At 42.8% G+C, this 25,206-nt stretch overlaps 1 protein-coding gene across 9 annotated transcripts in view; it reads right to left on the bottom strand.

The window, feature by feature from the left end:
- Positions 1-25,206, bottom strand: part of SFMBT2 (Scm like with four mbt domains 2) — a 297,168-nt gene that overhangs the window by 20,817 nt on the left and 251,145 nt on the right. For all 9 annotated transcript variants that reach the window (XM_074405073.1, XM_074405075.1, XM_074405074.1 and 6 more), the window contains 4 exons: positions 24,529-24,571; positions 22,508-22,578; positions 18,764-18,903; positions 8,097-8,206 (listed from right to left, as the gene is read on the bottom strand). In XM_074405073.1, the coding sequence (XP_074261174.1) occupies positions 8,097-8,206; positions 18,764-18,903; positions 22,508-22,578; positions 24,529-24,571 (364 nt within the window). The remainder of the gene's footprint in view (positions 1-8,096; positions 8,207-18,763; positions 18,904-22,507; positions 22,579-24,528; positions 24,572-25,206) is intronic.

Here is a 25,206-nt window from a genome sequence, read left to right as displayed (position 1 = left end):
CAAGAATGGGGACCCCTGAACTGCCTGTCTGCAGCTCCCCATCACCCACACAGCAGCTTCTCCTGACCATGGCTACTGTCTGCTTGTATCTTTCCTTCTCGGTTCACATTTTCTAAGGATTCTCTGAGGTCCTCTTTAAGTACTTTTCTCTGATCCTAGAGGAAAGATCAATCTAGACTAAGGGTATGGAAGCTCTCCTCAAAGACTTTTCAATGCACTAGGAAAATGAGAGATCTGGAAATCCAAATGCCTTTCGTAGTTATCCACAAAGAACTGATTTGATATATGGGAATCCTAAAACTTGGACAAACACTGCTTACAGAGATGGCATTTTCTTGCCATCATATATAAATATCAAGTGCAATATTGCTTTCCTTAAACATAACTATTCAGTAAAGAATAAAAGTTAAGCTCCTTGTCTCCCTCCCCACACCCATCAACACAACAAGAATTTAGAGTGAGACATGCTTCTGGAGCCTAGATATTGTCATTTGCTGTTCATCACTTTTAAGAAACAAACTTTCTCCTGCCATAAGAAAAACCACAGGCAACGAATTCACCAACATAAAACTGGCAACCAGAGCTACAAAAAGCAGATTGGACGGGTTCTTGTTTTAACAGTAGACACCACAGCCCTTATCCAAATATGATGTAAACAGTGCCTGGCTGAAAAAAAAAAAAAACCACTTGAAGATAGGTTTCAACCACCTTTGGATGCATTTTTATAGCTATCATGGGTACAAAATAATGGCCAACTTCTCAGCTGGCAACAAGTCACAGGTTTTTATTTCATTCACGTATCACCAAGCTACTGAGATGTGAAATTTCAGCTTTTTAGAAATATCTTTCTATGGACTGGAAAAATACTTTTCCACTAATAAATCATTTTTTAAAGTATCAACAGCAAAAACAAATGAAGAATTAAATTCTAACTTGTGCTCTATATCTATATACTCTACTAAGTGTATTTCATATTGATTCAGGGTCCTTCAGATCCCAGCCCCTGGGTTTCTTTTTCTTAAATTTCTCTGATGGGTGAAGCTTGATCTTCCACGTAGTGAGAACTTAAAAGCCATCTTCTGTAGATACGATCACGTTTTAAACCCGATACCTTGAATGACTGTTGGCTTTTCTAGGCCCTCCATTGACCCTGCGTGTAGAGACTTTCTTCTATGTGCCTTTCAAGAGTGCCTCCAGGACCCATGTTGGGGTGGTTCTTGCCTACAGCTTTTGCTGCATTTTACAACAAAAAACAGCCCAACTGGGAACACGGTATGTTCCTCATGTTCTGGGACATGGAGAGTAAAAACAGGAAACGTTGAATGAAAATACTCTACAGCTACATTTTCTTTTGCGGTTTTATCCACTACAAGTTTGGTGATCCTACAGCTTTGTTGGAAAAGAGCTCAATATCAAGACTCTTAGAGTCCCTAAAAAAAGAAATAAAATAATGAGACATAAGAATGCAGGAGAAATGTGCAAACCATGTCAGATGTCAGTCTGCAGAACAAGGCTCAAAGATGAGACGCTCATCAAACCTCCAGGTGACAAGGTACATACACGTGGTGGCACAGCAAAGGGATGGATGAAAGGGGCAGTTATCTGGGGGAAACAGAACCAGGGTGACTTCAAACTTTGAGATGGGGAGTCTTGCTCTATTGCCCAGGCTGGAGTGCAGTGGTGCAATCTCGACTCACTGCAACCTCTGTCTCCTGGGTTCAAGCAATTCTCCTGCCTCAGCCTCCAGAGTAGCTGGGACTACAGATATCTGCCACCATGCCCGGCTAATTGTTGTATTTTTAATAGAGATGGTGTTTCACCATATTGGTCAGGCTGGTCTCGAACTCTTGATCTCAGGTGACCTGCCCATCTTGGTCTCCTAAAATATTGGGATTACAGATGTGAGCCATGGCGCCCAGCCTCGGCGCCCAGCCTCAGTCTACTCTTTATTTTACCAGAAGTGAAAGAAAAGTGTGTTTTGTACTTTTACCTTCCATGAAAGACTTAGAAACAGCATATCAGCGTCATAACTTTGCAGGCAGAGTGTATGAAAAGAACAACCAACCATGAGATAATGCTTTTAACTTTCTACTGACACTGTGAGACCAGAGGGCAAGACAATATTATTTATTGCATGGTCCTGCAAGGCTCTCATAAACACGAAGTTTTTGAAGCATGTATTTCAAGTCTCAAGAAGAAAAAGAAGAAAATATTAAGATTGACAGCTGAGCTCACACACACTAGAAAACTTCCTGGCAATATAAATAAGAAAAATAAAAGCAATACGCAAAAGATCACTGACTTGGAACTAAGGAATGGCAAAGACAAAAATGGTGAGGGAGGAGAAAGCTGTAAGGGAGAGGTCCGGGAAGAGCCTTCATCTTAGTCCTCAGACAGACACTGCAGTCCCAGCACTGCTGTATTAATCAGGTCACAGAGAAATCTGGAAGGAAGCACGCAATCTTGTCTTTATAAGCTGAGCACATAAGGAGAGACTGAGGCTGACAGTGCTCTCAGAAGCATACTTTGAGACCGTAAAGGAAGTCACAGATCAACAGTGGGAAACCCGGGAGATGCTCTTCCTAGTTGTCAATGCAGGACACTGAGAATCCCAGAGTCAGAGAAGATTATTTTAAGCTAAAGATATTTGAGATTCAACAGATACAGAAAGAAGCCTTCTCAGAGCACCCATTATCTGACTGAAAGCAGAAACTTTAGAGAAACAGAGACTGCCATAAATTCCCTCTTGGGGGGCATCGTCTACTCCCAGGAGAGAGGCTTAAGAGTAAAGCTGCTATAAATCCCCGCTCTGGGGGTGTTTCCTGGCCCGGCCATGAAGAATACAGAAAGACCACTCACACCTGCATAAACAAGCATTAACACAAACTTTCTTATCCTCCCATTTATTCTCCTCAAATCCAATTTGTCTTTCCCAAAGCAATTTGCTTGTTCTCCCGATAACAGCCTTTGCTCCCAGCTCCCTTTCCCGTACTGAGCTGGATATATAATCCCCAAACGACTGACCGCTCCTCTGAGTTACTCAACACCGAGCACTCCCTTGGTATAAGTGTTACACATGTCAGTGGGCCGTTTCTTCTCCCACTAACCTGTGTTTTGTCAGTTACGTTTTCACGCTCCCAGTCTCTGAACCTTAGAGAGTTGGGGCAAAGATTTCCTCACCAGTATCAATGTAAAGTGTGTGTGGCCTTCCACTTTCTTCCCATTAGCCAAAGTAGGGAGTTTTTTCCACATCCAAGTGCCTAGGGCAGGGGTAGAGAAAGACGGAGGAAGACGGAACGGTGAGAATGCCGAAAAAATCATCTCTTCTCCTTCAGTAGGTGATATGGTTTGGCTGTGTTCCCACCTAAAACTCATCTTGAATTGTAGCTCCCATAACTCTCATATGTGGTGGGAGGGACCCGGTGGGAGGCAAATGAATCATGGGAGCGGTTTCTCCCATATTGTTCTCATGATAGTGAGGAAGTATCAAGAGGTCTGATGGTGTTACAAGTGGAAACCCCTCTCCCCTGATTCTCATTCTCTTCTCTTGTCTGCCACCATGTGAGATGTGCCTCTCACCTTCCGCCATGATTGTGAGGCCTCCCCAGCCATGTAGAACTGAGTCCATTTAACCCTTTGCTACTTATGAATTACCCAGTCATGGGTATGTCTTTCTCAGCAGCATGAAAATGGACTAATATGGTGGTTAAAAGTTGAGAAAAATCAAAATAGATTTTGAGTCAAAAAGAAAAACAGACTGAAGGAGCCAACCCTGGTGCAACCATCAGTTCGTAACTATCAGCTCAGCTCAAGCAGGAGGATGTCATGATGGTCTAAGTTCCAACATTCACCCTCAAAATCACCCTATGAGACCTTTTAACAAAATCTTGTGAGACAGTGACAGGGGTGTGGGAGCAGCGGACGGGGTTCTGGTTCTTCGAGCTGAACTCACACCCTCGAATGCTGAAGGAAGAATTAAAAGAGAAAGGAAGCAGTGACTCTGAGAACCATGCAGAAACAGGGAAGCTTTGCAGGCTGTGCAAAAAACTCTCTTCTCGTCAGCAATAGTGAGTTACAGTTCTCAGTTCCTGCAGAACAAAGCTCTCACTTCATTGATCTCATTCTTAGTCATTAGACACCAGAGTCGGGAGAAGGGGTCACAGGTTTTCAGTCTAAGGACACCCAACTCCTCAGAAGTTTCTTTCTTCCTTCTTGCCTTTGAGTAACGGAAACTCTGCGCAATATGTGGGAAGTGTATGTTTATTCCAGGGGACTGCTGCTCCTCCTGAACGTCCTAAACTGGATTGTTTGAATCAGATCCGCCACACCATGAACCGATGAATTCAGGTATATACACATACATACAGAAATGCAGTCTTCTCTTCAAATAGACTGGTTCATCCCCTGGCTTAATGCAAAGTTCACCTCATATATTTTCAGGACAGCAAACTACACACACTTAGGCAAAGTAAACAAAAATTAAGAAATTACCAAACGAAACCTTTTATGGCAAAGTTTCTCAGTTTGGGAATCCTTTTTCTACATAAATCACTTTATAGCCAAATATTACCTGTGACAGTTCATAAGACACAGGCTTGCATAAAAGGATAAAAGTTAATGTCAAATAAGCAAAAGCACACACAAAATTAACCACTGCTTACTAAAAAAAAAAAAAAAAAAAAAGCAAAAAAAGCAACCACAACATTTCTACACAGCTGAGCATGACCCACCTAACAGTGAAGATTTGATTTTATTTCCTGGCCTCTGATAAGTGACAGTGAGCTCTAACTCACATGAAATCACACCAGGATATTTTCTCTTTAAATATTCTGAATAACCATTAACAGAGGACTGGAAAAACTTTTAAGCTTCTGCCTGGCTTTTATAAAGATGATCACAAAAGCCATTCAAAGAAGAGTTAAGACAGTCTTTTTATTTTCCCTCAAGAATATTTCCCACAAGAAGATTCTGTAACATGTTGAAAAACATATTTAAATGTCTCTAGATGCAGAGAGGTAGAGGGCATTTTTTTCTTATCCCCCCCTAAGATATAGCCTAAATTCCCCCACTCATGTAATTCAAAATAATGTAAGTAAATTGAGCATACTTAAATTCATTGGCAAGAAGGACATTTTCTCTTCCAGAACAGAAATGAACTACATGAGAAGCCATTTTTTTTTTCCCTTGGCACAAAAGCTAGCATATTTTTGCTTTTCAATACATGTTGAGGGTAATGATAGACTCCTCACAAGTTCAAATATTGCAATAATTCCTTTCATTCTATAAAAGGTATGGTTGTTGGATAAATAGGGGAAAAATCACCAAGAGACAATTGTAGGTAATAGCGTAATTTTTCATTATATTTACAAGTTAAAACCTTTACAAAGGCACCTTCATCCTCTCAAGTAAATGGGTCTTTACTCTTAGGAAGTGGAAAAAAACAACCAGAAATCCTAGATGCCAAATGAGAGCAAAATCACACTGACCTATGGATGATCTCACATCCTCTCTTCCTGAAAAAACTCTTTACAATTATATAAAACAGCTCCCATAACCAACCAAGAGGACTGTCATACATACCTATATGTATGACATATATATATGTTATTTTGCATGTGTTTGCACTCGTTTTCATGTTACCAAGTCGATCAGACCTTTTTATTAAATCCAGCCTGATACAATCAAAACAGACATGGCGAAACCTGGCTCTGCTGAATTGTAAAAGCAGCATATTACCTATTATATCAAATGTGACAGGAAGTTCCACAGCAACATCTTACACAGCAACTTATAATGAGAAAACGTCTGTCTGAACAGTGTGTATATATATGTATATACAATATATGTGTGTGTATGTGTATATATGTCATTATATATGCTATAATGACATATATATACATATATACACACATATATTATACATACATATATATATATATACACACACCTATCTATCTATCTATCGATATATATATATATATATATATATATATATATATATATATATATAAAATGTATTTTATTTGTTGTAAAGACAGGGTCTTACTATGTTGTCCAGGCTGGTTTCAAACTCCTGGGCTCAAGTGATCTGCCTGCCTCAGCTTCCCAAAGTACATGGATTACGGGCATGAGCCCCTTTGCCTGGTCTGGACCAAATGTTTTGAATGCAGGTCTCTCTTCTTATATGTTAATTTATTCATGACAGAAAACATGTCTGCCTTTCAGCCATTTGGGAAGATGCCAGCTCTTTCTCTCCTCCCATTTGCACCAAAGAAAACAGCAAAGTTGTCAAGATCTAAAAAGTTGTCATTTTACATCAGAAGGAAAGAGGTGACTCAACACACAGTATCAGAGCAGGAAAGCTCCCGCTGACTGTAAAGCTGTCATCATTAGCAGCTGCTTTGAGACGCTACTATGATCTAGCACAGTTGAAACCCCGTTCAGACAGACATTTTCTCATTATAAGTTGCTGTGTAAGATGTTGCTGTGGAACTTTCTGTCACATTTGATATAATAGGTAATATGCTGCCTTTACAATTCAGCAGAGCCAGGTTTCACCATGTCTGTTTTGATTGTATCAGGCTGGATTTAATAAAAAGCTCTGATCAACTTGGTAACTTGAAAACAAGTGCAAACACATGCAAAATGAACTCCCCCTCTCTGTGGATCTGGAGGGAGTTTCTGGCATATTTAGAGGCAGGGGACATTTTAACAGGAGCTAAGATTTTTGTACTTTTATTGTACCTATGTCCATTAGGTGTACGTGGACTGTACTGAACTCTGCAGAAATGTTTGCAAATACGAAGGATTTCTTGCTCATGTTTTTTGCCCCCAATACTACTACAACCTTGTAAGAAAATGTTCCACTACTCCCAATGATCTCTTTAAATAAAGTAGAAAAATATGAAATATTAGAAAAAAATTGTTTTTCTCTGAGCTATAGGTGAAGCTCACTTAAATATTTCTTGAGAAAGAAGGAAATGCAATATAGTAGCATCTTTCATCGGCCTGCCATTTTCTGCAAATAAACCCGCTTCTTATCTACATATACTCTCTTACGCTTTTGTGATCTGGCAGAGTATGATTAGTCCATAAATGACTTTTACTGAATCTAAAACCCCAGCATTGTTCAAAAATGACACCAGGAATGCTAAGTGGATGGTTGGCAATGAATGCTGAGGGCCAGCACAATCTCTAAACATCTTCATTCAGTACTAGCATAAGTTAATACAGAGGAAAATATTACTGGTCAGACAAATTACTTAATATTTCTCAATTTTCACTATGAATAGGGCGGGTGCCTTCTCTAAAGGAGGCTTGGAGATCCTCTAGACATTAAAAAGTGGTTTACTCTTTTTAAAAACCATCATTTCTCATATGTTACATCCAAATGACTATTAAGAAGCCAACTATTAAAACCTACTATTTGAAACCCATAGATGAACATTAAAAGTCCTCTCAAGCACTCTAAACAATTATTCGACATAAAATTATCTTAGAAATAGACCTTTCTCTATGTACCTAAACAACCAAGTTCAAGCACATTGATACAGTTCCTACTCTCAATTTCAGAGGTCATGACATTTAAAGCAAAGCAAAAATGTCACCTTTCCAATTAGCCTATTTCCAAACAAAAGAAAGCTACCTGACTCCATGCCAACCGTGATTTCACTGCCATTTACTTAACCCAGACCAAACATGCCTTGCATTTGCATTTAGCATAGTCATTATAACATCAAAACTGAAGAGCTGTTTATGAACATAGTGTAATAATGATAAGGGATATCCTCTTTATAATTTCCCCCTTTTGCTCAAATAATCTATTGGTCCTGAAACGTACCAAGTTTTTATGCTGCATGTTTAACATAATAAAGTATTAGGCACATCTCTATTTCACCTTAGGAATCCTAAGGCTTAAGCCAACACTGGACAGCAAAAACACCAAGAAATCTACATGTCGTCCATAGAAATGCAGAATGAACATCCTTCAGTTTGTTCCATTTCTCAGGGCTGTGTCACAAAGAGAAGTGACAAGTTTCAAAGGAGCGGGCAAAGTATTACGAAAACCCTTGCTTTCCAGAACTGAAAACACTTACTTGGCTTTCAACGTCTCCTCCTGAAAATTCCAGTGGGGATCTTCTACCAGCTGTAATTCTCTTAATACCCTTCCAGGCTTGTAGGCTGCGTTGATTATCATGCTAAGGACCTTTTGGGGGGGAAAATTAGGCAGAATGAGCTGCAATTGCATTCATTCCTACAAACACGAGGACGCTTTGAAAACCACACCAGTGACAATTAGGAAGAGCTCGCCATTATCCCCACATTAAATGAAGAACTGTGATTAAGTCTGATAGAACACTTCCCAGGCTCACACTGAGTTGTTTCACCCTCCAGGGACAAAAAGAGCGGTAAAATCCAAACTGTCTGGCTAGAAAAGTGTGAACCTCTCTCTCGACGGGGTGGCAGACTCCCATCAACTCTTTTAGTTGCAGAAAAGCTGAACCATTTTCACCAAAGAGCAATTTATTGTACTTCAACAAGATGACTCTTCAGTTGGATAGGCTACTGAGCATTTCTTCTATTTTTAAAGATTTCATAAGGAACCAATGAAATGGAGACAACTCACTCATGAAACACTGCTGGAGAGGCTTCAGATGCTTGCAAGGAGGGTAACAAGTTGTGTGAAACTCCCCTCTTGCAGGCTCAATTCATGGACATTTGATACTAGGGCAACCTTCTGACATGTGAATATGTATATATTTTTATTATACTTTAAGTTCTGGGGTACACATGCAGATCTTGCAGGATTGTCATACATGCCATGGTGGTTTGCTGCCTCTATCCCCCTGATACCTACATTAGGTATGTCTCCCTAATGTTATCCCTCCCCAACCTCCCCACCCCCTGCTATTGCCCCCCTAACCCTCAAACCCCCCAACAGACCCCAGTGTATAATGTTCCCCTCCCTGTGTCCATGTGTTCTCAATGTTCAACACTCACTTATGAGTGAGAACATGTGGTGTTTGGTTTTCTGTTCTTGTGTCAGTTTGCTGAGAATGATGGTTTCCAGTTTCATCCATGTCCCTGCAAAGGACATGAACTCATCCTTTTTTATGGCTGTATAGTACTCCATGGTGTATATGTGCCACATTTTCTTTATTCAGTCTATCCTTGATGGGCATCTGGGTTGGTACCAAGTGTTTGCTATTATAAGCAGTGCTGCATTTAACATATGTGTGCATGTGTCTTCCTAATAGAACAATTTATAATCCTTTGGGTATATACCCAGTAATGGGATTGCTGGGTCAAATGGTATTTCTATTTCTAGACCCTTGAGGAATCTCCACACTATCTTCCACAATGGTTGCATTAATTTGCACTCCCAAAAACAGTGTAAAAATGTTCCTATTTCTCCACATCCTCTCCAGCATCTGTTGTCTCCAGATTTTTTAATGATCACTATTCTAACTGGTGTAAGATGGTATCTCAATGTAGTTTTGATTTGCATGAAATGTGAATATTTTAAAAGGAAGTCTGGAACACCCAATGCCATCCAATATCGTATTTCCTTGATCCACCCCTCACTCCCAAGTCCAAGAAAACGAGCATGTGTATACCACAGGGTTTCGAAAGAGCAGGCCTTTCAGAGAGTCCCAACTGCTGACCTGGGGAGATAAAATGCTCCTGTTAACCTCAATGAGCTTCTCTAATGAAAAGGGTGAGGACCTCAGAGACCAAAGCTGCTCACCTTTCAAAAAGCAAATCATCATTAATGGTGAACCCTGATGTGTTCTGACACATTTCTGGGCTGCCGCTATTTGGATAGAGACCTTACAGAGAATGTGGGAGTGCAAAGCAGAGGCCTATGGTATGGAGTTCCATGAAATGACTCTCTGTGAAGCTCCACTGGGTGAGAGGTAGCAGGAACAAGACAGGAGGAGCACGCAGTGCTCATATCTCCTGCAGGCTGTCCCAGTGCAGAAGTTGGAAGGACTGCGCCAGGCATGGAGCTCACATTTTAGATTTTAGAGCAAAATACCATTGAGAAAGCAAGAAAAATAGCTGAGTGAGATGGGAGACTGGCATTAGTGCCTAAACACCTACTATTTTTTAATGGAGACTATCACAAAATAAATGGAAGGAGACGGGAGAATGTGGCTGGAATTTGGATGTCACAGTTTTCATGGGTCTGCCATGTTCTGGAATGTGACCAGCTTGGTTCGTACCCTGATTTACTTCTGAAAACAACAAGTTTTTCTCAAGTTATAACTAAGGATTTGCTCTTGAAATACTTTACACTATGCAGTCAGCCCAGCAACTGCCTTTTCTTTGCCTGGGTAACATTTTGCTATGTTTCAAGGGCCTCAAAACCACCCACCAAGAGAATGTGGCTTGCCAAGGTGCTAAAAAGCCATGACAAGGCAGTACCAGCAGTTCTGTTGTGTTTGTGTTTTCTGTATTCGAATAATCATCTGATTTTATTGTTTGCTGTCAGTACAATTTACAGAAACTCAGTTTAAAAATAAATTTAATTAGAACTGACTGCAATAATGTACACAGTGTTTATCAACAGACAATAAAATTTCAACAGATTCTTTTCATTGAGTTTTGCAGAAAAAACCCCAGAGCTACACATTATTTGCTGCATATCGAGATGCATTTTGTGACTGTGAAAAGAAAATGCCTTCTGGAGTTCAATTCAGCCTGGGAGCAGGCAGCAATTAAATTATAAAAAGCATCTGATATTGAATGTTTTTCCCTTGGCTTTTCTCGATGCCACCTCATCCGTCTCCAAATTCAACAAGCTCTCTATAAAACTTTGTAATTGTAAGCCGAATAATTTCTGTGCACATGACAATGTAATGTATTATAGTTACCTAATGAAAACAACTAAGTGGACAACTGTTATGACTAGCCACAGTTAGACTGAATTATTGTGCTTTGCAAAACACTGGAGTTTAGTTCATTATGTTCTTGATCAGAGAGGGTAGCAGGGAACCTGTCCCCCCAAACTAACAGGAGCTTAGGTGTCTCTCATCTTCCTCCACTGATATGGTTTGGCTGTGACCCCACCCAAATCTCATCTTGAATTATAGCTCCCATAATTCCCATGTGTGGTGGTAGGGACCCTGTGGGAGGTAACTGAATCGTAGGGCCAGTTTCCCCCATACTGTTCCCGTGGTAGTGAATAAGCCTCGTGAGATCTGATGGTTTTATAAGGGGCTCCCTGTTTGCTTAGCTCCCATTGTGCCTTGCCTGCCACCAGGTAAGACGTGCCTTTTGCCTTCCGCCATCCCCTGCCACATGGAACTGTGGTCCATTAAACCTCTTTTCTTTTATAAATTGCCCAGTCTCAGATATGTCTTTATCAGCAGTGTAAAAATGGACTAATAAATCCACCCACCTCATTTCTCAGCTCTTTTACAGTAAAATCCTTAAGAAGAGGTCTACACTCACCAACACCTCTTTCTCTTCTTCAGTTCTTTCTGGAACCCAGTCCAATGGGGCTTTCTGTGTCCACTATGTCCCTGAAACTACCTTATCCAGATGCCTGGTGAGGACACATGGCTGAAGGCTGGGTAGCTCTGGTTCTATTCTTACTCTGCCAGCAGGGGCTTCCCTGCCTTTCACCCCACCTTTTGAGAGCCTCACCTTCCAACAATGGCCAGGGTAATCCTTTAAACCACAGGTCAGAGGAGGCCTTTCCTCTGCTCTCTTCTTCACTTAGGATTGTTCTCCCTGGGGAAATCCTTCCAGCCCATCTGTCCCCATCCGGGTCTTTACTTCAAAGTCTGTATCAGAGAGGGCTCTGCTGAGCATCCTCTGTACACAGAACATTGCTCCCTTCATTCTCTGGCCTCTCATGGATGGCTTATTATTAATATAGAAGTATTTTTTTATTGGTTGATTTGTTCAACATCCACCCCTACTATAACATAAGCAGCAGGAAATCAGGAACTTCATTCTGTTTGCTGCTGTATCTATGGCAGATAGAACTATAACTGGCAAGAACAGGTGCTCAATAGATATTTTTTGAATTAGTTCAATAATCTCAAGGCCGGTGGCTCAAGCCTGTAATCCCAGCACTTTGGGAGGCCGAGGTGGGTGGATCACGAGGTCGAGAGATCGAGACCATCCTGGTCAACATGGTGAAACCCCGTCTCTACTAAAAATACAAAAAATTAGCTGGGCATGGTGGCGCGTGCCTGTAATCCCAGCTACTCAGGAGGCTGAGGCAGGAGAATTGCCTGAACCCAGGAGGCGGAGGCTGTGGTGAGCCGAGATCGCACCATTGCACTCCAGCCTGGGTAACAAGAGCAAAACTCCGTCTAAAAAAAAAAAATTATTCTATTCATCTAAAAACTTTAACGAATTCACTCCACGTGTTTGATACCATACAATCTATGTGAACGGAGGGTCAGGAATTATCATTTGCTATTGCTTTTCATTGCTACAAAATCTTATGCTATGCTATGATGAGAAAGTACACCAAATGTATCTTGTCTTCTCTGTGGGAAAATAATAAAGAAAAGCCTTATGAGCCAAAAAATTGTGCACCTTTCCTTTGCCAACCTTCCCTCTGCACACTATGTGAGTGTGTTAAAGTTTATATCCGCCCACAAGCTTGGTACATTATTCTTAGTGGGTGAACTAACCTTCAGCATAAATTTAAAACAGCTGCAACAAAAACACAACAGAGTATCTTCAAGAGGCCTGTCTGCATCTGTCTTTGATTACGAGGACCAACTTCACTGGTGTCAGCTGGGTAAGACATTCCCTCTGTCCACTATCACTTGGAAATGTCCTTGATATGAGGCCATAATTTCCACTGCCTCAACACTCCCAGGATGCTACTGATAAACTTACGACTGCTTCGAAGAAGGAAAGCTCTTCTCCCACTGTGAAGTTTATGAAGAGTGAAGGCTGCCTGGGGCAGCCGACATTCAGGTTTCTCACCAGAAAGCTTTCTAGTTTGTAGGTACTAAAGTTGTTGTGAGTGATTGCCCAGGACAAATGCTCAGAGCTACACAATGAAAGAGACATTCAAACAGCACACCACAGACTCCCCAAACGTGAGAGCTAAACACTCCACACAAAAAGACGGAGGAAAATCGCTTAATGAATCAACCACAGGGCAGAACTCTAAACAGTAAATAAGAGCTGAGACCAAATCCCAAACTGCCAGACCCCACCAAAACTGCAGGTGAGCAGGAGCCACCTGAGTCCTTTGGGGGTTGGAGGTCCCATGACTATTTGCAGTCGGGCATCTCTGACTCAGGGCCGGAGCGGGGACACCATACTCTCGTCCAGGGGTGCAGCACCTCTCCTTGGATCCTGCTGCTCTGCTCCTTCACACCCAGCCTTTGGACCTCAGCTGAGTACCCTGGTCTCACCAGCATCTCAGCGAATGGGGTGGAGAGTTACACTGGAGCCAAAAAACAAGCCCCAAGAAGCGCCTCACTGCAAAGCGTCCTGCGTGCCCAGGCTTCCCAGGGCTTTCTCCAAACCCTTCTTTTAAGCACCAAAAGAAGAAAAAAGAGAGGAGAAAATCAGGAGCTCTATTTCTACCTTTCTACAGAAAGTTGCAGCTCATTGATTTCCCTTCTATAAATGTTCTTCTCTTAAGCTCCTGAACCTGGGCTGCCAAAAAGCAGCACCCATGACACGAGCCAGGCCTTCCTCCGAGTGAACACAATCGGGGAGCCCCTGCCTGCTCAGCACCCCTGAAACTGTCGCAGAAAACCCACAAAGGGACTCCCACAGATGCCCCACCTGAAAGGCATGTTTCTCTTTTTTTTTTCTGAAAAACAGAAGTGACCTAATGCAACTGACGTGTTCTGAGCCAAATCAATTCTAAGTAAAACCACGAGGTTCCCCAAGTCTCTGAGAGCCACCTGGGATTTTCTCCAAGACGCTGTCCCCAGGATGTCTGGAGCTGCTGTGAAGGCAGAAGCTCCATCGCCCTGCCCACGCTGGTGTTTTCAGAGTCATTTTTGCCAGGAGCGCTTGGCTGGTCTGCTCTCCCCTTCATCATGGGTCTGTGTCTGCAGCTGAAACGGTCACTCCAGGACCCGTGGACACGAGTAAATACATTAGTTGTTCACTCCCTGTTGGTCTCTTGTGCCCAGGCTGGCTCACTCGTTCGCTTTCTCTTTCACACACAGACACCAGCCTGACACACTGTCTATAAAGTGAGAACTGCAGGCCTGGTGACTCATGAGATGGTGTGTAAGTGACAAGGTAAAAATTTCCTGAACTCCAAACACAGCCGCTGACAAGAGTCTTTTGGTCATAGGATGCGACCAGTCTCTTGATACAACATAGATCATCGTTCATCTCTCTTTTGGGGACCGTGGCACACTGGGGGAGGCATGGGATAGAAGGATTTGGGATACAAAAAGATGATCCCAATGGACAATGACCCTACTGAGCATGGAAATGTGACTTAGGACAAACACCCTCACTAGTGCCTGTGCCTTCCAAGTCCCACTTTCCCTGCAACTGGGCACAGGCATGCTGTAAAAGGACCAGCATGTGAGGGTGGTCGCCGCTGGGCCTGCCCCTCCACGCCAAGGCCTGCTCTGTTCTGAGTTTGCTTACGGGGTATGCCTGGACCTGAATGAACCATTGACTGGCTGCTCCCACGTCCCCTACCTCCCCTCGCTGCACCCCCCTTGAATTGAGGCCAGAGAGTTTTGGTCCCTCAAAACTCCACTTAACTCTAACATTCATCAGGTGAGTAGAGACATGCATTACAGACTACTTTTGCCAGAAACTTCATCCTCTCTCATAAAGTGGCCCTCTCAGACGGAGCCCAGAACTGGACTTGGCATCCTGCACTGAACGTTGCTGAAGACGTGCTGAATACCATGTCTTCATCCACACCCCCAGACCTTGTCTATTTCTAGCAGAACAGATAGGGGTAAACCGCTCTCACTGCACATCTTCTAAACACACAAGTGTTCGCGTTCCCGACAACACTGAGGGCCAGGAAAAGCAAGTCACCATGTCTTGGCTTCCTTTGGTTCTCTCTCTTTTTCTTTTTTTTTTTTTGAGATAGAGTCTCGCTCTGTCTCCAGGGTGGAGTACAATGCCACAATCTCAGCTCACTGCAACCTCTGCCTCCTGGATTCAAGCGATTCTTCTGCCTCAGCTTCCCGAGTAGCTGGGACTACAGGTGTGAATCACCACACCCAACTAATGTTATATATATATATATATATATATATATATATATATATATATATATGTGTATATATATATATATAATTTTTTTTTTTTGAGACGGAGTTTCACTCTTGTTACCCAGGCTGGAGTGCAATGGTGCCATCTCAGCTCACTGCAACCTCCGCCTCCTGGGTTCAGGCAATTCTCCTGCCTCAGCCTCCCGAGTAGCTGGGACTACAGGTGCGTGCCACCATGCCCAGCTAATTTTTTGTATTTTTAGTAGAGACGGGGTTTCACCATGTTGACCAGGATGGTCTCAATCTCTTGATCTCGTGATCCACCCGACTCAGCCTCCCAAAGTGCTGGGATTACAGGCTTGAGCCACCGCACCCGACCTAATGTTTGTATTTTTAATAGAGACAGGGTTTCACCATGTTGGCCAGTATGGTCTCTATCTCTTGACCTTGTGATCTGCCTACCTTAGCCTCCCAAAATGTTACCTCATTCTCTTTAACTAAAATGAAATTTGAAGCTACAGAGGTTCTGGTACTGAAAGAGAAGCATTAGCATAAATATGAGCTTGGTGGAACTTACATTTTTCTTTGGCACTCACAGAACTCATCTTTTTGTTTTGTTTCTTTCTTCCTGCCACATGTGTTTTTCAAACATCAGCAAAAAGTTAGTTTTGTCATTAGAAACTCTGGCTTAGCTTTTAAATTTAGTTGCTGGCACCTATCGGAGAACTGATCAGGGATAACTACTTTTGACTGTAAAAAATCATTTAGTAAAGTAAAAGAGCCAGCCCCTCAAGAAAGGCTGAAGCCAAGGTCATCTTGCTTGTTAACCGAGCTGGCAGATAAGGGAAGATCTCGTTTTAAAAACAGAACATGCCATGTGAAACAGGCTTGGAGGCAGCTTCAAAGAAGCCCATCGGCTCTCCCTACTTTTGTCAGTTTTTGTGTCCCCATCCTATCACTGACAACAAAAACAGGCATAGATACAGGCAGACAACATTGCCCTAGTGGGAAGCCATTCACAGACTGACAGCTGCAGCAGACGGAGGAAAGTCAATTCTCTCTCTAGGGTCCTATTTCCGATGGTGGCAGAAATTCGTACATGTAACCTTGGCTTGATTTGTTTGGATATTTGCAAGGATCTTGGATCTGTGCCAACTTATGTGCTTAGAGTTAACCAGCCGTCCTGCCACTGAACCACACTGCAGAGCTCTTCCCAGGGTGTGGCCCTCCCAACTCAATCGCCATTTTCTTTAGCTGTAAATTTCTCATGTATGGAATCTACTCACCACTTAGGCTGAGTGAGATGCAAACTGTTTGATTTCAAAACATGATGCCAAATGCAGAAATGAGCTATTTACAGCGAAGGCAGCTCTACTCTGCTGCTAAATGAAAATGTGTTTGAAGGGTGTGGTACCATGGCCAGGCCTGCATGAGACTCTCAAAACAAACAGGGCCCTTCCTGGGTCCTGTTCGTGGTCTGCACATTCCGGGCACTGTGAGCATCCTCTCCTCTTCCCTCCTTCGTCCCCTGCACCCTGAATGCCCTGGCTTTGTTCTTGCTCCTCTCCCTACCTGAGACAGGCTGCCTGTTCTGCAGTCCCCACAGACCACAGGTGCCTACAGTATGATCTCACAGTGTGCGTGCCAGGTCTTGCCCCAGAACCTGGGACCACGTGGCTACATTCTATTGACCGATTCATCTTTCCAACTCGACTGGACGCTGGTGTGGGGCAGAGACCACCTACTAAACATTCTACATGTTCCCGAATAAATGCCCACAATAGCCTCATCAATTTCTGACAGGTTTCTTCTAAACTGTAACCCCTACTTCCTCTCTCAAGCAGATGTTTTTTTCTAATACAAACGTATTTAATTATGAATACCACTGATGACCAGGAAGCAAAAATGCCCTCTGAGTTTGCTCAATGGCCTCCTTCTCATTAAGTGAAATGATATTTGAAACCACACAGAGGCTCTCATGTAGAGGGAAAGCTTGAGTCTGGCATTCCTCTGAGGGTGCCCCAGCCATAGATTCAAGTCCCAATCACTTAAAATATCAGAGAAGGCCTTTCACAAGCAGGTCCCATCCAATTTGCTCCGTCTAACCTCACATTGAATCATCAAGGCAGGTTAGCTTCTTCTGTTTTCCTTCTTAAAATCAAATGCACCCTTTTATGCCACGGTTTATCTCCACTCTAAGTTCCTAAGCTCCAGCCATACCTGACTCCCCTTTCTGGAACACACCTTGAATGCCCACCTGTGCGGCCATTCCCATGTTGTGTAATCAAGGTCCTATGCATTCTGCCTAAGCCAGATCAAATGTCACTTGCCATTTATTTGCTCTCTCCTCCATTCTGTCCCCAGGGCACTGTGCTCCTGTCTCTCTCTCTTGAACCCCCAACTGCACATCGAGCTGAGGATTATATCATCTCCCCACCAAGAGCAGGAAAACCCCAACAGGCAGAAGGCAGAGCCTGTTTGTTTTTTAACCCAATGCTTCTGATGGTGCCTGGCTCCTCAAAATTGCCTAGCAAACATTTGTTCAATGGATCAATGGATTACTGTGCCTGCAGCATTTTTTTTTTTTCTTAAGAGACAGAGTTTCACTATCTTGGCCAGGCTGGTCTTGAACTCCTGACCTCATGATCCACCCGCCTTGGCCTCCCAAAGTTCTGGGATTACAGGCGTGAGCCACTGCACCCAGCTGTGCCTATAGAATTTTAAGAAACATTCATCTTGGCATAGCGGCAATAAAGAATATCCATTTGGTATCCCCTTTCTTCAGAGAAAGCACTGATGTGTGTAAGAAAAGAGCAGAGATAGAGTTCCAGGGAGAGTTTGGAAACTATTCCAAATTTCCAGTCTGTCTCCAAGCACTGTCTGAGGCTATGCTAGAAAAATGCAATGGAGAAGAAGCCTTAATCAACAGCCTTAGGATTCACCTCTCTCTGCAGGTCATCGCCTAAAGGCAGCAGGAGAAATGGGGAGCCATAGCCTCCAAGTGATAGGCCTGGATGAGACCCATAACACAAACTTCATCAAAGCACTTGGACACCTTCAAAATATTTACCATTACCTCCCGTGTGCAGGTACCAGGTGCCGGGAAGAGAAGGATTAAAAAAAAAAAAGAAAGAAAAGATGACACAGCACCACGACCTGGCCAAGGGGCACCATTCTCAGTGATAATACTTGTACGCTGCCTTCCGAAGTCCTCTGTGCTATTCCAAGCTGGTTTACCTCTCTGGAAACCTTAACTCCAGTCCTAGGCTATCGCTCCAAACACAGTCTTCCCTCTGTCTTCCCAAAGCACTTCATTCAAATCTAGTCCCACATTTTCTTTTAATTAGAGGGGAGGCAGATGTACATCCCTCCCACTGGACGGGGAACCTTTCATGGGTCAGAGCATCATTTTTCCATCTTTGTATCTCTAGCGTCGGCCCCCAGGATGGAGAGAAAGGAGGTCTTGGTAAATGTTAACTGAATTGCTTCTGATGTCTAGTCCCTCCTTCAGAAACTGGGCCCACAGCTTTTTTAAAAATCCTGTTAAAGTAAGCCAAGGTGACTGTGCATGGCTTTACCTCTTTAAGAACCAGCACGCATTTGCCTGGTCCCACCGACTGAGGTAGCTCGGCGATCCTTCCTTTGTTCAGGTAAGGGCCTGAGAAACACCTGTGGTTGATGAAGAGCTGAGGACAGCAGTATTTCCCATTGACGGTTCCTGCAGGGGAGAGCAACACAGCCCATGCTTAGGACCACAACCCCAGACCCTAGGGGAACCCAAGACCCTTGCTTAATCCACTCGGTCCGGAAGAAGGACCACACAGTGCTGTCTGAGCTCTTGGCTGATGGGGAGTCAGGCATAATAAAAGCAATGGATCCCAAAATGAACACAACAACTGTGATGACCAGTGTCATTAGAACCGTAATTAGGAGGCGTCACTCTGCCTCCAAATTGTAACAGAGCAGCAGAGAAAAACAGATGATTGTCTTCTTTTGAGAAAAGGCTCTGTATCTAATAGTGGGACATTTTATTTTATTTATTTATTTTTTTGAGACAGTCTCACTCTCTCACCCAGGCTGGAGTGCAGTGGCATGATCTTGGCTCGGCTCACTGCAACCTCCACCTCCCAGGTTCAAGCAATTCCCCTGCCTCACCCTCCCAAGTAGCTGGGATTACAGGTGCATGCCACCGTGCCCAGTTGTTTTTTTTTTTTTTTTTTGCATTTTTAGTAGAGACAGGGTTTCAACATGTTGGCCAGGCTGGTCTCGAACTCCTGATCTCAGGCAATCCGCCTGCCTTGGCCTCCCAAAGTGCTGGGATTACAGGAGTGAGCCACTGTGCCTGGCAGGACATTTTATATTCTTAAGGATACCTTTAAAATTCGGATTTTTTTTTCACCATATAAACAAATATTTCCGTTTATGATGCAATATTCAAGACACATAAAAAGACACAAAGGCTAAGATGATGACCACTCCAGAATCACTGTGTAGTTCAAGGACAAAAACACCAACTACACAGCGAAATCCCGTTGTCACTCACCCCAGTGACACCCCCAACCTGTACCTCTAGAGGGGACCATGACCCTGAATCTAGTGTTCATCATCCACAAGCACGTCAACCACACACACAAAAGCATGCGTGTGCCTACACGCAATATATGATATTTTAAAACATATTCCATAAATGATTTCCTGCAAGATTTCATTTGTTTGCTTAACAAGAAGTTTCTGAGATATATCCAAGTTGGTAGATGTGGATCTAAAAAGTTCATTCTTTTGTTTGTTTGTTTTGTTTTTGAGACAGAGTCTCGCTCTGTCGCCAGGCTGGAGTGCAGTGGTGCAGTCTCGGCTCACTGAAACCTCTGGCTCCTGGTTCAAGTGATTCTCCTCTCAGCCTCCCGAGTAGCTGGGACTACAGGTGTGTGTCACCAAGTCCAGCTAATTATTTTTTTTGTATTTTTAGTACATATGGGGTTTCACCATGTTGGCCAGGAAGATCTCAATCTCTAGACCTTGTGATCCACGCACCTCAGCCTTCCAAAGTGCTGGGATTACAGGCGTGAGCCACTGTACCTGGCCCATTCATTTTTTTACTTCTTAATTTGACTTGATTGAATTAATAGATCATCATTTAGCTGACTGGCCTCTTACTGATGGATACTTAATTGTTTCTACTTTTTCAGGACTGTCAACAGTGCTTTCATGAATACAACTGTGAAAATCTTCTGCATGTGGGCAACAGAGTCTTTCAGGCGTGTAACAGGAGTGGACCAGCTAGGCCACAGGTCTGTGTATCTGTACCTTCAGTTTTACTAGACATGGCCATCTGTTCTCCACAGTGACCACCCCACTGACACGCTTGTTAGCACCAGGGAAGGGGTCCTGTAGTCCCACATCCACGCCAGCACTGGTTCCCACTATGCTCCTCCATTCTGCCAATCTGATGAAGCCGAAGCAGACCTCACTGCAGCTTAAGTTTGCATCACCCATATTCCTCTTTCAACTCAAAAAGGGAACAGGGAAAGCTGCTGATCTTGCTGTCTCAAAATGCCATGGGCAAGCAGAATCATTAAATGATAAGATCTCAATCTAAAATTTATTTTCTGGCCAGGCGGGGTGGCTCATGCCTCGGAAGGCCGAGGTGGGCAGATCACCTGAAGTCAGGAGTTCAAGACCAGCCTGGCCAACGTGGTGAGACCTCATCTCTACTAAAAATATAAAAATTAGACAGGCATGGTGGTGTGCAACTGTAATCCCAGCTACTTGGGAGGCTGAGACAGAAGAATCGCTTGAACCTGGGTGGTGGTTACAGTGAGCTGAGATCACGTCAATGCACTCCAGCCTGGGTGAAAAGAGCAACAAACTTCTATCTCAAAAAAGAGAGAAACTTTTTTTTGTTTTGTTTTTCAAACAGGGTCTCACTTTGTTGCCCAGGCTGGAATGTAGCGGTGCAATCTCAGCTCAGTGCAACCTCCACCTTGTGGTTTCAAGTGATTCTCCTGCCTCAGCCTCCCGAGTAGCTGGAATTACAGGTGCACACCACCATGACCGGCTAATTTTTGTATTTTTAGTAGAGACGAGGTCTCACCATGTTGGCCAGGCTGGGCTCGGACTCTTGAGCTCAAGCAATCTGCCTGCTTTAGCCTTCCAAAGTGCTGGAATTACAGGCGTGAGCCACCATTCTGGGCCTGAAGCTTCTTAATATCTATAAATGTAGAATGAGGTTTCTCTTCTGACTAAGGGACTCACCACCCCACTCTGACTCTACCCAAGCTCCAAGCTAAGCAATACCCACAGTGGAACTTCTGCAAAACCATCGCTGTCAATTTGGGATGGTAATTTAACAGTCTAGGTAGGCTTGTTCTCATAAAGACTTCAACTAAGAACCAGCAGAGGTAGGAGGCAGAAATGTTATTCTTCTGGATAGTAAAGAAGTAATATTACAATCATAGACTATGAAACGGTAGCTGGCATGGTTCTTTTAAACCCATTCTAAAGTTTGAATTATATACAACAAGCAAAATAATGAAGTCCAGGGCTTCATTATTTACATGGAAATTTTTGGTAGAATTACTTTGCCTTTAGATTAGCAGACATGTAGAAAAACAAAATTTTAGTTAAATCTACTCATCGAACTGCTCTTTACTACCAAGATAACCCACTAGTAGGATTCGTCCAAGACATGTTGGTTTTAATCCTGGAATTCAGAGCAAGTTCATTTTGGCTTAGAGAATAGACTTTTTAATCAAGTATGACAATGTACAAACATGTCTATTACCAGACTTGATGGCCAGAGGGTAGCTCACAAATGTATTTTCTAAGGTTATTGTAAGATATAAGGCTTTACACATTAAAAAACATATACTGTTCATAACTAGCTCTTCAAACAGAAGGTTTTAAGGAACAATTCAAAAGCCAGGGTAACTTAAATCCTAACAGCAAGTGTAAAAATGCAAATGGAACCATAATAAAATATTAACAAAAAATTGCCCAATGAGATGATACTCTCAACTCTTTCCTTTCCCCCATGACATGCATTCCTTATTTGGTTCCTAATTTGCAAGTCACACATAAACCCTTCTCCTGTAGACTAGAACTGTCTAGAGCTACTGGCCAAGAAGCAGAAAAGAAAAGCCACAGTGAATTTAGCTCAGAAATTTTTCTTTTTAAAAAGGACGTATCTGCTCATGAGTGGCAATGGAGAAAAACAGAACAGGCTCAACGTGAGATACATTCATATAGACCTAGAAACATATATATGTCTCTGCTCCTGGCTGCAAAGTGGGAAGGCACGCAGACCCCTAAATGGGACTGATTACCTGTGGTGTCCAGGTGAGGGAATAAACAAAGGTCATGAGGTATTTTCTTAACAGGCACTGCGGCCGGCGATCTGTCAACAGAGAAAACAGAACTATCAGGGACCAGGAGCTCTAGAAGGAACGACTACATTCCAAAGTCTTATCACAATTTAAAATGACTCTTGTAGAAATCTTAGATAAGAAGACCAGAAAATAGAATGTGTGTATGGGAGCAGTCCCGGTAAGACCAGGTGAAAACAGCATTTCAGAAAAGTTGTTCTCCAGTTCTTTGGTTGACCCTAAAAAGCCCATGAGACATCTGCCCCCAAGCGGCTGGCACTGATCAATGAGTTTCTCCCAGGGTGCTTCTGGCCTTATCTCTTGCTATGGAATTGTAATACTGTCTTCCATTATACTTTAGACATGAAGACACATTATGTTACATTTAATTAAAGTCAGACTTTTCTACTTCCATGTCTAATTGAAAACCACTTTCTGCGAACCTTTGATTTCTGACCTCGGGCACGTTTGAGTCATGGCCACACTAAATATGAGACCTTAAAAGAAAATCTATAAACTGGCCAATCTTAAAATGTGAAGTAGGCTTATTCCAGGGCAGAGCTCTGTTATAGTTCAGTAAAAATGTTGCTGAATTAGTATGTGTTTTAAAATGCAGCCTTAGGGGAAAAAGGGTGAACTAGGTTTCACAGGGGTGTCTAGGTTGGTGGCATAGAAACCACATGGATGAAAAACTCCTTCAGCTCAAAGTCAACCTTTACAAGAGATCTTAGCAAAGTCATCTCTGGAGTGGTTCTCCAAGAGGCGTTCCCCAAACCCACAGCAATGGCATCACTTGTAAACTCATCAGTAATGCAGATTATTGGGCCCCATCTCAGACATTCTGAATCAGAAATGTTGAGAACGAGGCCCAGCAATCTGTGTGCTCCAAGCTCCCTAAGTGACTGATGCATGGGAAGGGTGAGAACCGTGAATCCGTGGGCGGTACAGTTAGAAGTGATGGGATTCAAGTTTGGATTTAATCACAGGTGTGTCATGAAATCTCTCTACTTCAACATCAGGCGGATGATATGGAGCCTGGTTACGAGCCGCATACACTGCATTTAGAAGCGAACCCACAAAAAACACCTACAGAACATTATTCTCATTCAAATAGTGCAATTACAGTTCAATTTCATTTTACGTAAACTCAACGACTGCATATGAAAAATGCTGTTTTCAGTTGTCTTTCCATCAATATATTTTTATTTACTTAAGAAAGAATCACTTGGCATGGAATGTACATTTTAGCATATTTTAAATATTTTTCAATATCTAGAAATGCTACTAGCAAGTCACAACTTTTCAAAAACACACTTCCTTCCTGGACACACTTTGCTAACACCCTCTTTCCACGTAAAATCACAAATGAAATGAGGGATGGGGTACATTCTGGATTTGCTCAGCCTACAACTTAAGGCCTAGAGTTTTTTCAAATGGAATCTAATGTAATCTTCATAAGAACTCCCCAATTAAATGTTATAAACCAGGGCGCTGAGAGGCAGAGAACTAAAGTTACTTGCTCAAGTTCACTCAGCAGAGCTGGGGTTGGACTGAAGTTTTTTGCCTCCCAGGCCCAGCCACTCCAGGAGAGGTGAGTAAGAAGCAGCGTTCCAAGTGCGGTGAAGGGGCTGCAAGTCGAAACTGCACCTGCCACCTGGGGCCCCTGTGGACGCCGAGAATTGCAGGCACAGACAGCCATGACTCTGTGTGTAGGGATGGGGTGCTCCCCAGGTATGCCGAGGGGGAATAAAAAGCGAGCCACAGGAATCTGGCCTGTGAGTGCCTTGGGGAGCAGGCAGGCACTGTGTCTTGCACGTAACAGGTACACAACAAACGGCAGCCACTATGTTTTACTGCTACCTCTACTAGTGTGCTATTTGCTAGCTAACTCCAATAAAAACAGCCATGCTTCCCATCCTCCATAAAGACGCTACAGTTTATCAGTATACAGTACAGTCTGGCGGGGGGAAAAAAGCACATACTGTTTCTCTGGTTGCACAACTGCAATCTTTCTCTTCTTTTGTGCTGTAAAAAAGGCAAATGGGAAAAAAGAAAATCAGCTTTGTTAGTAGAGCAAGTCCATTTTGAAAAACAGGTTATAAAATAAAAAGGCGCCCATTTTAAAGCAGTAACTTACATGCTGAAAAGTTATGTCACTCCTGCCACAATTCCCTATCTGTTTCTTCTAGCACAGGGTAGATGTTAACTCACCAGACGTGAGATCTTAGTAGAAATCAGTTCATTTAATCTTATCATGACACTAGCTACTTTATTTTTAAATGTGCACTTAAGAAAGCAAAAGAGTACACCTGTTGTACCTCGCATAAGCACACACATTCAGATCGATTATTGCAAGCAGTTATCCAGAATGACTTTTTTCCCAAGAAGAGTTGTGATGAGGCATCATGTTACTATCACAACACACTCCCGAAGTGCTGTCAGATGTATGCATTTAAACTAAAACATGTTATTCACAAAAGGAGAATCAGTAGCTCGTAAATATGTCTGGTCAAATATTGACATAAATGAGCGAATAGTGATTTTATGTGGATAAGAACATTTCCAGTTTATATTTATAACTGATTCAGATCACCTTAACAAAAATAGACGAAAGCTTCTGGCATCTACTACATTTGGCTCGGATAATCCTACATCTTCCA

The sequence above is a fragment of the Saimiri boliviensis genome, chromosome 8 (assembly GCF_048565385.1).
Source record: "Saimiri boliviensis isolate mSaiBol1 chromosome 8, mSaiBol1.pri, whole genome shotgun sequence".
Lineage (NCBI taxonomy): Eukaryota > Metazoa > Chordata > Mammalia > Primates > Cebidae > Saimiri > Saimiri boliviensis.
Note: the sequence above shows the minus strand (reverse complement) of the source record. Positions and strands in the feature narration are given on the sequence as shown.